The sequence below is a fragment of the Scyliorhinus torazame genome, chromosome 13 (genome assembly GCF_047496885.1).
Source record: "Scyliorhinus torazame isolate Kashiwa2021f chromosome 13, sScyTor2.1, whole genome shotgun sequence".
Lineage (NCBI taxonomy): Eukaryota > Metazoa > Chordata > Chondrichthyes > Carcharhiniformes > Scyliorhinidae > Scyliorhinus > Scyliorhinus torazame.
Window position 1 is genome coordinate 45,217,285 of NC_092719.1, and position 12,183 is coordinate 45,229,467.

Here is a 12,183-nt window from a genome sequence, read left to right on the forward strand (position 1 = left end):
CTACTGTCCCTTGAGTTTACAGAGTATATCTAACTTTCATCAGCAGTGAAGAAGCATTTAGCTTTGTCGTGTATATGATGCTAATGAATTCTAAACTTCTCAAATATCTGAAAATAAATAAGAGAAAGAGAAAGGAATGCAGTCCGATGAACTGTAATGATATAAGCATACTTACCCACACAGGCATGTTCATCATCATCAGGACCAGCTTCTACCCAGCCAGTGACACATTCAGTGCAGTTCTTGTTCGAGGGACCACTACACATTTTGCAGGCAGGATGACATGCTGTATGGAATTCAAAATATTCATTATGTAACTGACTGCAGGCCAATTTTATTCCTTGGTGATAAACTACCTGTTGCGGAACACATCTGTTATGAAACCAACATCTGTCCAACTACTTTGTTAGTTTGGGTCCACAGTAAAGAGGCCACCACATTTCCCATCATATCTGTTCAGTTGGAGCTATCCTAATTTCATTTCCCTGCCTTCGCATTTAGAAAGAAAAACAACCAGCACTTTTCACAGCGTGTTATAGGGCCAATCAACTATCCAGCACTTTTCACATCGTGTTATAGGGCCAATCAACTATCCAGCACTTTTCACATCGTGTTATAGGGCCAATCAACTACCCAGCACTTTTCACAACCTCAGGACATCTTAAAGCATTTTACAGCCAATTAAAAGCTCTGTTAAAGAGTCGTCACTGTTGCAAGGAAACACAAGTCATTTTGCACTCTGCCTCAATAACCAACTTCTGGCAAAACATTCCCGGTTACAATAATTCAGCTTGAAAAGAAAACTCGCACTTATAAATTTTTTTAAATTATTTTAGGGGATGTGGGTGTCGCTGGTTAGGCCAGCACATGCTGTCCAAACCTAACAGCCCTCGAGAAGATGGTGGTGTGCTACCTTCTTGAACCGCTGCAGACCCTGTGGTACACCCACTGTGCTATTAGGGAAGGAGTTCCAGGATTTTGACCCAGCAACCGCAAAGGATGGTGATACATTTCCGGGTCAGGATGGTGTGGGGCTTGGAAGGGAACACGCAGGTGATAATCCTTAGTCTGTTACTAATACTGAAACCAATGAAAACCATCTTTTCTATTCAACTCCTTATAAACGGTTCAGAAATTTTGAAAACCTCCAGTAGATCCCAGGTGGATTGTCACTGCCACAATCAAATTGTTTCAATTGTTTTAACTTAATTCAGAACTAGAAACGCTCATTATCAACATTCTAATAATTCATTGTTGTTGTCTTTTTGCATAGTTATGCAGTACTAACCAGAAACAAATGTCCATGTCAGTCTTCACTACACATCAACCTCCTTCCAACCTGTCTTATCTAACACCATCAATAGAAGCTTCAATTCCTTTCCCTCTTGTGCATTTATCCAGTTGTCCCTTCAAGCACATCTGTGTTACTTGCCTCAATTACTCCTCGTGGTACAGTGCTGAGCTTTACTTCCGAATCACTTTTTCAGTAAAGACACTTTTCCTGAAATCCCTACTGGAATTATTGGTGACTACCTTATATTTATGGCCCCAACTGCTAGTCTCCACCTCAAAGTGTTACCACCAGTTTCACGTCTTCCTATGAAACCCTTTCATAATCTTTTCAACTCACCCCTCAAATTCCCGACAGGTATTGGGCTGGATTCTCCATCCCGCCGTGCCAATGTCCTGGGGCGAGATTCTCCGGCCCCCCCGCCGGGTCGGAGAATCGCCGGTGGCTGGCGTGAATCTCGCCCCCGCCGGTTGCCGAATTCTCCGGCACCGGATATTCGGCGGGGGCGGGAATCGCGCCGCGCTGGTTGGCGGGCCCCCCCCCCCCGCGATTCTCCGGCCCGGATGGGCCGAAGTCCCGTTGCTAGAATGCCTGTCCCGCCGGCGTAGATTAAACCTCCTACCTTACCGGCAGGACAAGGCGGTGCGGGCGGGCACCTGGGGGGGGGTGGGGGGGGGGGGGCGCGGGGCGATCTGGCCCCCGGGGGGTGCACCCAGTGGCCTGGCCCGCGATCGGTGCCCACCGATCCGAGTGCGGGCCTGTCCCGTGGGGGCACTCTTTTCCTTCCGCCTTCGCCACGGCCTCCACCATGGCAGAGGCGGAAGAGACTCCCTCCACAGCGCATGCGCGGGGATGCCGTGAGCGGCCGCTAACGCTCCCGCGCATGCGCCGCCCGGAGATGTCATTTCCGCGCAAGCTGGCGGGGCACCAAAGGCCTTTTCCGCCAGCTGGCGGGGCGGAAATTAGTCCGGCGCGGGCCTAGCCCCTTAAGGTTGGGGCTCAGCCCCCCAAGATGCGGAGGAATCCGCACCTTTGGGGCGGCGCGATGCCTGACTGATTTGCGCCGTTTTGGGCACCGGTCGGCGGACATCGCGCCGATACAAGAGAATTTCGCCCCTGGTTCAGCACGCCGGTTGGATGCTTCGTTTCGCCGGCTGGTCAATGGGGTTTCCTATTGTGGGGCAGCCCCACGCTGTCGGGAAACCCCTGGGCTGCCGGCAAAACGGAGCATCCCAGCGGCAGAGAATTCAGTCCATAATCTCTCAGCTTTGATATCATCATCGTAAATCCATTAAGCACCTTCCAATATCTCTATATTTTTGTACAATATGGAAATCAGAACTCTGAACAATACTTAACTGAGATCTAACCAATGTTCTCTCTAAGCTTAACATAGCCCCTCTATTTCTGGAGGAAAAAATCCCTTCATTTGATTTCTTTTTAAAGTGACCTTTTTAACTTGTGTCCCTATCTTTACTGTTTTATGTATCTGTAACTCCAGGTCCCTCTTCCTCCAAACGCAATTAAGAGGTTCGTGCTCTAATTGATTTTTCGCAGGATGTGGGCGTCGCTGGCTGGGCCAGCATTTATTGCCAATCCTTAAATGCCCTTGAGAAGGTGGCAGTGAATTGCCCTTCTGAATCGCTGCAGTTCACATGATGTAAGGACATCCACAGTGCCTTTAGGAACGGCATTCCAGGGATTTTGACTGAGTGACACAGTAGGAACAGCGATATATTTCCAATTCAGGAAGGTGTGTCGCTTGGAGAGGAATTTGCAGATGGTGATGTTCCCATGCCTTTGTCCTTCTAGGTGGTAGAGGTGTCAGGTTTGGAAGGTGCTGTCAAAGGAGTGTCTGTGAGTTGCTCCAGTGTATTTTGTAGATTGTACACACTGATGCCACTCGAGGAGGGAGTGAATAATGAAGGTTGAGGTTGGGATGTCAATTAAGCTGACTTTAGATAGAAAATAGAAGCAGGAGGCCATTCAGGCCTTCAAGCCTGCTCCGCCATTCATTATGATCATCAAGTTCAATACCCTGATCCCACCTTCCCCCCCCCCATATCCCTTGAACCCTTTAGCTCCAAGAGTTATAGAAACATTGTCTTGAATGGTGCTGAGCTTCTGGAGTGTTTTTACAGCCACATTCATCCAGGAAAGTGGAGAGTACACAACTGCACTCCTAACTTGTAGGTTGTAGGTAGTGCACAGGCTTGGCGAGTCAGGTGATTTGTTCACTAGAATTCCCAGCCTCTGATTGGTTCTTGTAGTCACAGTATTTATACGGATGGTCCAGTTCAATTTCTGGTCAATGATAACCCCAGGACGCTGATGGTGAGGAGTTCAGTGATTGTGATGCCATTAAATGTCAAGGGGAAATGATTAGATTATCACTTGCTGGAGGTAGTCATTGCTTGGCACTTTTGTGGCATGAATGTTACTTCCCACTTATCAGTTCAAGCCTGAATTCTGTCCAGGTCTTGCCGTATATAGACATAGACTACTTCAGCATCTGAGGTGTTAATAATGATACCAAGTATTGTAATCATCAGCAAAAGCACTCAATTCTGACCATGTGATGGGGAGGAGGGGGTCCACTGTTTAAGGAGCTGAAGATAGTTGGACTAGGATAGAATCCTGAGAAACTCCTGCAGCAGTGTCCGGGAACTGGTGTGATTGACCTCCTAAAATCACAACCATCTTCCTTTGTGCTGGGTATGACTTCACCCAGTGGAGGATGTTCCCCCTTATTACTCCAGTTTTGTTAGGGCCCCCTTGATGTCATACTCGGTCAAATGCTGTCTTGGTGTCAAAGGCAGTCACTGTCATCTCATCTCGAGTTCAGATCTTTTGCCTATGTTTGGACCAAAGCTGCAATGAGGTCAGGAGCTGAGTCGCCTTGACGGAACCCAAAACTGAGCATCAGTGAAATTATTGCCAAGGAAGTGCCGCTTGGTAGCACAGTTGACGACCCCTACCATCACTATGCTGATGATCTGGTGGAGGCTGACGGGGCAGTAATCTGTCGGTTTGGAGATGCCCTGCTTTTTGTGGGCAGGGCATAAGTGGGCAATCTTCAACATTGCTAGGTAGGTACCAGTGTTGTAGCTGTACTACAACAGCTTGGCGAGGGGAGCAGCTAGTTCTGTAGCATAAATCAAAGTACTATTTGTAGCCACCTGGGTTGGCCACTTCCCGACTTAAAATGGAGAACCGCAAAGACTAAAGGGAAATTCAGCCAACACAGGAAAAAACGAGCAAGTGCAGAAATCCGGTGTATTGGAACTTGCAAAAACCAGACAGCACTGAAACCAGCAGCCATCTGCATAGTAATGAGCGATTCCCAGGCACAATAGGTGAATAAGGCCAAGCCAGACTCCTCGGAGCCAGCAGGAGCCAAGACAGACATTTAGGGACCGCCCAGCGATCAGGGAACAACTCCGTATTGGAGAAATCAATCCAAGTGATCGGAACGCAGTCCAATCATTTGGAACCTGGTACAGGGTCCGCCCCGAAGGGCGGGAAGCCCCTGGGGACAATAAAGTAAAGTCCCCAAGTTCAAATCGGTCTTCTTGGCAGGGTTACTCAACAACGCGAATCAACCCCTGAGAGTGAACTGCCCAAGCGGCCACATCAACCAAGTAAGTCTCCAGTCAACGCTCGCTACGAGATAGGCGCTCCTAGCTACAAGTCCATACCAGCTTTTGAATCCTGCACGCTCAGGACCTGAATGAAAGGCCATTTATTCCCCTGACCTGGTGGGCCAATTCCGAAGCTAAGTATAGGCCTTTTAGTGATAGAAATAGTCTAGAAAGTAGAGTTATATGCATAAGTAGTGACTTACTGTATATAATAAATGTGTTTTGATTTGAATCTTACTAATTGGTGTGTTGAGTTATTGATCAATGCTTGAACTTTAACCTCGTGGCGGTATCATAAAGATAACTGGCGACTCTAGAGCAAAGGTTAAACAAACAGAGCAAATTACGAATTAAGAGCCAACCAAAAGTTAGCAACATATTGCTGGGACCCATAGCCTTTGCAGTATCCAATGCCTTCAGCCATGGGAGTGATTCAAATTGGTTTAAGACCGTCTGGGGCCTCAGGAGGAGGCCGAGATCGATCATCCACTCAGCACTTGGCTGATGATAGTTGCAAATGCTTCAGGCGTGTCCTTTGTACGGAGGTGCTGGGCTCTCTCATCATTTGAGGATGGGGGAATATTTGTGGAGTGTCCTCCCCCAGTTAGTTAACTGTCCACCATATTCATGCCCAGCAGGACTGCAGAGCTTAGGTTGCATCCGTTGATTGTGGGATGACTTGGCTCTGTTTACTGCATGCTGCTTCCACTGTTTGTCTGTGTTGTAGCTTCAGTATGTTAACGCCTTACTTTTAGGTATACCTGGTGCTGCTCTTAGCATACCCCTCTTCACTCTTTATTGAACCAGGTTTAATCCCTGGCTTTATGGCAATAGTAGATCGTGCCTCATGGATGCCCAGTTTCAAGTTGCTAGATCACTTTGAAATCTATCCCATTTGGCATGGTGGTAGTGCGACTCATGATGGAGGATATCCTCAATGTGAAGACAGGACACAAGTCTCCACAAGCACTGTACAGTGGTCACTCCTACCAATATTGTCATAGACAGACGGAACTGCGACAATTTGGTTGGTGAGGGCGAGTCACTCGCCACCTGCCGAAGGTCCAGCTAGCAGCTATGTCCATCAGCACTTGGCCAGCTCGGTCCACAGTAGTGCTACCAATCCACATCTTGATAATTCCCCACCCGGAGTTAATTCTCTGTCCTTGTCATCCTCAGTGTTTCTTCCAAGTGATGCTCAATATGGAGGGACCCTGATGAACCAGCTTTGGGGGGGGGGGGCACGCAGGGGAGAGCAAGGGGGGCCAGGGACGGTGGTGCCTGGACCATTGTCCGGAAGATATGATTCGAAGAGTATGACCGTATCTGGCTATTGCCTGACTAGTGTGGGACAAGTGGCACAAGACCCCTGATGTTATTGGGAGAACTTGCAGGATTAATAGGGCTGGGTGTACATTGTCATTTCTGGTGCCTAGATTGATGCTAGGTGATCTGTTCAGTGACATCTTATTCGTCCTATCAAATGTATTTATATTGAAGCTCATTTGCTGATTACGTGCCCATTCTACAAGTTTATTATTGTCTTCCCATATTTTGCTGCAGTCCTCCTCTACAATAACTACCCTTCTCCCCCAGTTTGGAGCCAGCCCCAAATATTTCTGATTCCAGACTCCAAATCTTTTATGCAAGTCTCAGCACTGACAATTACTTCCCACCTTTGTCAGACTACCTATAACCCCCCAGGGCCTGATTTTGATGACCGAGTCAGTAGTTGAAATTCCATGACTTGCCAGTGCTACCCCTCGGTAAAGAGAAACACGAGTCACAGAATTTTCACTCTGGGGATGTGGGATGGAGTCCGGTCCTCCTACCACAGAAACAGCTGCTAGGAGGGTGCACAGGAGTAGTAAGTGCTAGTTAGAAGGCCAGCACGATAGCACAGTTGCTTCACAGCTCCAGGATCGCAGGTTCGATTCCGGCTTGGGTCACTGTGTGTGTGGAGTCTGCACGTTCTGCCAGTGTCTGCGTGGGTTTCCTCCGGATGCTCCGGTTTCCTCCCACAAGTCCCGAAAGACGAGTGGTTAGGTAATTTGGACATTCTGAATTCTCCTTCCATGTACCCAAACAGGCACCGGAATGTGGCGACTAGGGGCTTTTCACAGTAACTTCATTGCAGTGTTAATGTAAGCTTACTTGTGACAATAAAGATTATAAAAATAAATCTTTGGTTCTCTGGGGGACTTTGTCCCTGATGTTTTAGAAGATATCTGGCCCTTTAGCCTTCACCCTTTACACCCCTCTACCCATTTTCCCATGGCCTGTCATACCTCGATGAAAACCAATGCCAACTCATCCAGTATCCACTGTGGGCAGACCTCAGGAGTCATGTGGAATAAAAATTTTAAAATCTAAGAGGGCTCTTACTCGACATGTTTGCTAGTGAAAAAACCTTCAATTTATATGAAGTCCATTCAAAGCTTTTAAGAACACAAGGACATAAGAATTAGGAGCAGCTCATTCAGCCCTCCGCACCCCTCTACCATTCAACATGATTGTGGCTGATCTTGGACTTCCAACAACTCTTTCCTGCATTAACCCTTGAGGTTTTAAAATCATATATTAAGTGGTGAACCACTTATGAAAACAAACTTCTATTCACATCCAATCTGAAAACAGCTAATCTTTTAACTGACTCTTTAAACTGTCAATCAAACTACTCCCACCCCAGAGATAATTGCACCGTTTGAAACTCAGCCAAGCTTTCAACCTGATATTCTAATAGCCTTTGGGAAATGTCAACAAAGAGCTTGGTTAAAATTGCACAAACAGATGCTACGCCAGCGGGCCTGTCAATCAAAGCAACCCAGTAGATTTTTTAAAAACTATCGATGACAGCTGTAGCCAGTTTTAAAAAACATTTTAAAGGGTGGAACATTTTTTAAAAATGTCACATCATGACATTTAAACAGACCTTATCCACTCTTCAGGAGCATTTACACATACCCCATCAATTTGTGATTTCCACACAGGGTTACTGCCTTTTAAGCAGACAATATGCAGTCTATTTGACCTCAACATGGAGTCCAAATAGCCATGTTGAATTTTGGTTTTCCTCATGTTTGCATAATGCCGCGTCACCTTCCCCCGTCTGTAAAAATCGGATCCATCGGTACTGGGTGTAGGGCTTCCAATTCAAGGCCTCGCCAGCAATTTTTTAATGGTCCACAGTCTACCTAACCTGTGAATATCTGGAAACTACTGTTTTCTATTTTGTATACAGATTGGTTATTTTTCTGCTTCTTGTACCCGGACTCCACATATTCTGTCCTTGGCCATGTTGCCACTTTATCAAAGGCCTTTTGAAAATGCCTTCCTATGACTCAGATAGTCTTCCTGCCATAGCGTTCCCAGAACTATGTAATATTTCAACTCTAGCCTAACTAATATCTGATATAAATTCAACATAGAAACAACGGCACGGTAGCACAGTGGTTAGCACTGTTGTTTCACAGCTTCAGAGACCAGAGTTCAATTCCTGGCTTGCGTCACTGTCAGTGCAGAGTCTGCACGTTCTCCCGAGTCTGCGGGGGTTTCCTCCGGGTGCTCAGGTTTCCGAAAGACGTACTTGTTAGGCGAATTGGACATTCTGAATTCTCCCTCAGGTGTACCCGAACAGGCACTGGAGTGTGGCGACTAGAGGATTTTCGTAGTAAGTTCATTGCAGTGTTAATGTAGGCCTACATGTGACACTAATAAAGATTATTATGAAATCGACGAAGTAGGCCATTCAAGCTTGCTCCGCCATTCATTATAATCATGGCTGATCATCAAGTTCAATACTCTGATCGTACCTCCCCGCCACCCCCCCCCCATAATCCCTTGATCCCTTTAGCCCCAACAGCTATATCTAATTCATCCTTGAAATTACACAATGTTTTGACCTCAACTCCTTTCTGTGGTAGTGAATTCCCCAGATTCACCACTCTCTGGGTGAAGAAATTTCTCCTCACCTCAGTGCTAAAAGGTTTACCCCTTATTCTCAAACTATGACCCCCTAGTTCTGGAATCCCCCACCATTGGGAACATTATTTCTGAGTTTACCCAGACCCATCCACGATTTACTTCATTTTTATATCCAGTACCCCAATGTACAAAGCTTAGACGTTAATGTGTCTTTATGGCCTTTCTACCTGCAATTCATGTTTAATAAAGTTCTATACCTCCATCCCAAATCTTTTCACCACTGTCCTTTGTCAGAAGGTTGTGGCTGTAAGTCTAACTCCAGAGGCTTGAACACAAACACTAGGCTGACAGTCCAGGACGGTAATGATGAAGATAAACTGAGATCCAATCTGCTCGCTCAGGCAAACATAATAACAGAAGAACTAAGTGCAGGAGTAGGCCATCTGGCCCCTCGAGCCTGCTCTGCCATTCAATAAGATCATGGCTGATTTTTTTGTGGACTCAGCTCCACTTACCGCCTGCTCACCGTAACCTTTGATTCCTTAAATCTATCTACTTTTGCCTCAGAAACATTTAACGAGGTCGCCTCAACTGCTTCACTAGGCAGGGAATTCCACAGGTTCACGACCCTTTGGTTGAAGAAGTTCCTCCTCAATAATATATAATATATCTCATGATACTATTTTGAAGAAGACCAATTAGATCTATCAAACAACATCACAAACAGATTATGTGGATATGGCATTGCTGTTCATGGGAGTCTTCAGTGTGTAAACGGGATCCCATATTTCCTTCATTACAGTGACAATTCACAGTACTTCTGACTGTAAACTGCTTTAGAACACCCTAGACCATAAAAAATGCTACATAAATTCAAGTCTATCTGCCCGTTCCTGCATTCCATTAAGAATCCCACCATTTGGAATTACCTCTTTTTGCTTGATTGTCTCCAAAATGTCCTCGGTTTTGAAATAGGTCTGCCACCTATCTGTGAACTCTTCGAACTTGCCTTGCTACAATTACTTACATTTTTCTGCACAGGCATGAGTCTACCCAACCTCTTGGTATCTCGGACCCTATCTCAAGTCACCTTCAGGGAACTGCTGCATTGGAATCAAGGGCACAGATGGGTACTGCACCAAAAAGAGAACAGAGGTTTGAAGCCACAGGCATGTCCAGCACTGGGTCTGGAGGATCAGTGACAGTGTTCACCCTTCTACAAAGTAAAGGAAAGAAGCAACATCAGCAGCAGCAGCAGCACTGAATGTCTGAAGCTCCATTGCTCCCACACTGAGCAGCTCTAGATCTTTTCTCATCACTCTCTCACCTGGAAAATCACACAAAACTTCAAAATTTGAAGAAAGCGCAAGATACTTTTCAAAAATAAAGCTTCAAAATGAGTTGAAGCAGAAGCACTTTCCTCACAACACGGCAATGAATTATTAATCTTTGCCTTTTTAGGAAAGGTGAACCACAACCTTGAGATGCGGGTTACTATTTAATTAATGTCTTCAGTGCCAAACATAGTGGTGTCAGCTACATTACTAAACAAATTAACTGATCATTATCACATTGCTGCTTGTGGTACCTTGCATTGCACACATTGACTCCAAGCAACAACAAATCAACAAGGAATCAATCAGCTGAACCACTTTGGAATACTCTTACAAATGCAAAAGAACTGATGGGAATTACACTTTTAACTCCGAAACCTACCTGCACAGAGTGAATCGGTTTCATTCTGGAATTCGCTGTAGTAGCCGGCTGCACAGTCTAGACATTCTTCTCCTTTGTATTCCTTGGTACAGCTGCAAGAGCCATCACCAGTCCGTGTACCATCACCATCACATGACCCATGGCCATTGCAAGGTCTATCAGCGCCACCAATACATCCTGCAACACAGTTTATTAAACGTAACTAACCATTTTAGGAATACAGGTTTGATAATGTAATCCCAGGACTTCAAAAGTATCATTTGCCATAATTTTAATCTCTCCTCAAAAGGAAGTGATGCAGTATGGAATAATGTTCCACAGCAAGGGACAGACCTCTAGTTTCTCATCCTAATGACTAAGCTGTGTAACCTAATCCTCACATCAGATGTAGTTTCCAGCAATGACCACTGGATAGTGATCAAAGCCGAAACAATGATTATTGACCATGCACACAGGAGTCAACGATACTCGACTCCCACTGCTATCCCAGCTGAAGTCAACTTAGCCATACCACTCAAAATCTACAACACTGCATTTATCCATGGAGCTACTAGGATGCCTCTTTCCAGTTCTATCTAAAAGAACATAAGAATTGCTTCACAGTAAAACTCAAACATCCACTGCACTTGCATTGACAGGAAAAACACAAACGTTTCTGGTCAGATTTTACTGACATTTCTGACGTTGCAGCAAATATGAAATTTTACAGGATAATTAGGCCAAAAGCTTATATTTTCCAAGTCAATATTTAGATACTTCAGTTTTTTCTTAGTTGTGTAGGCGGTTAGAAGTGCACTATTAATGATTATAAATGCATTAAAAAAGAATGAAGCAGCAGTTCCATTGATGACTTATTGGGCAAAGTGTGGTATTTGGGCATACAGGTCAGAATGTCTCGGGGGTCAATTCCCAGTCTGCTGAGGTAGCCAGTCCGAGTGCAATAGAGTCAGCTTCATTTGGCATTAGTGCCTCTTAGATTTGAAGAGGAAGGAAGGCCCTAATGCTAACTGCTATCTGGTGGCCTCTATTGGAAGGTACATGTTAAGATGGTCAAACAGCCAAGCTGACACTCGTTTTGGGTCTCATACCTGAAAACATGGCCAGTTGGATGAGGTACTGAGAGCGGCAAGCCTCAGTGAAACCATACCCCAGCGTGAATCACTGCCCCCTGGAGAGGATGCAATAAAATTGAAGCAAGAGAGAAAAAAAAAGTAAATTTGTAATAACTACGGAGGCTGGTCACATGCTATGGAAAAAAACAATCCAGCAAAAGGAATCTCCCACCCCAGTCATGTCAGTTGGTCGCTCCAATTAGGTTAACAGTGAGAACTGTGGTCAGCTTTTATTTATTCAGGGTGTTAGCATTGACCCATCACCCCATTTTAAAATCTGCTCACTTTCAATAATGCCCGGAAGTGATTTTGCCATGATACATCAAAAGCATGCTTTAGGTCAAGATGTCATGCCAGCTGGCCATTCCGTCACTGCTTACCAGAGCGTTATATTAGAATACGAATTGCGGATGAAGCAGGCAAAATAAGCTGAAAAGTGTCCATTGATTTGGGGGGGGGGGGGGGAAATAACATTCATTTGTCGAGAGGAATTTTACTC

General features: G+C 45.5%; 1 protein-coding gene across 1 annotated transcript in view; it reads right to left on the reverse strand.

The window, feature by feature from the left end:
* creld2 (cysteine-rich with EGF-like domains 2) overlaps positions 1-12,183 on the reverse strand; it is a 39,081-nt gene that overhangs the window by 17,296 nt on the left and 9,602 nt on the right. Inside the window, exons 6-7 of the mRNA XM_072471455.1 lie at positions 10,573-10,749; positions 176-286 (exon numbers count right to left, since the gene is read on the reverse strand). Of these exons, the coding sequence (XP_072327556.1) occupies positions 176-286; positions 10,573-10,749 (288 nt within the window). The remainder of the gene's footprint in view (positions 1-175; positions 287-10,572; positions 10,750-12,183) is intronic.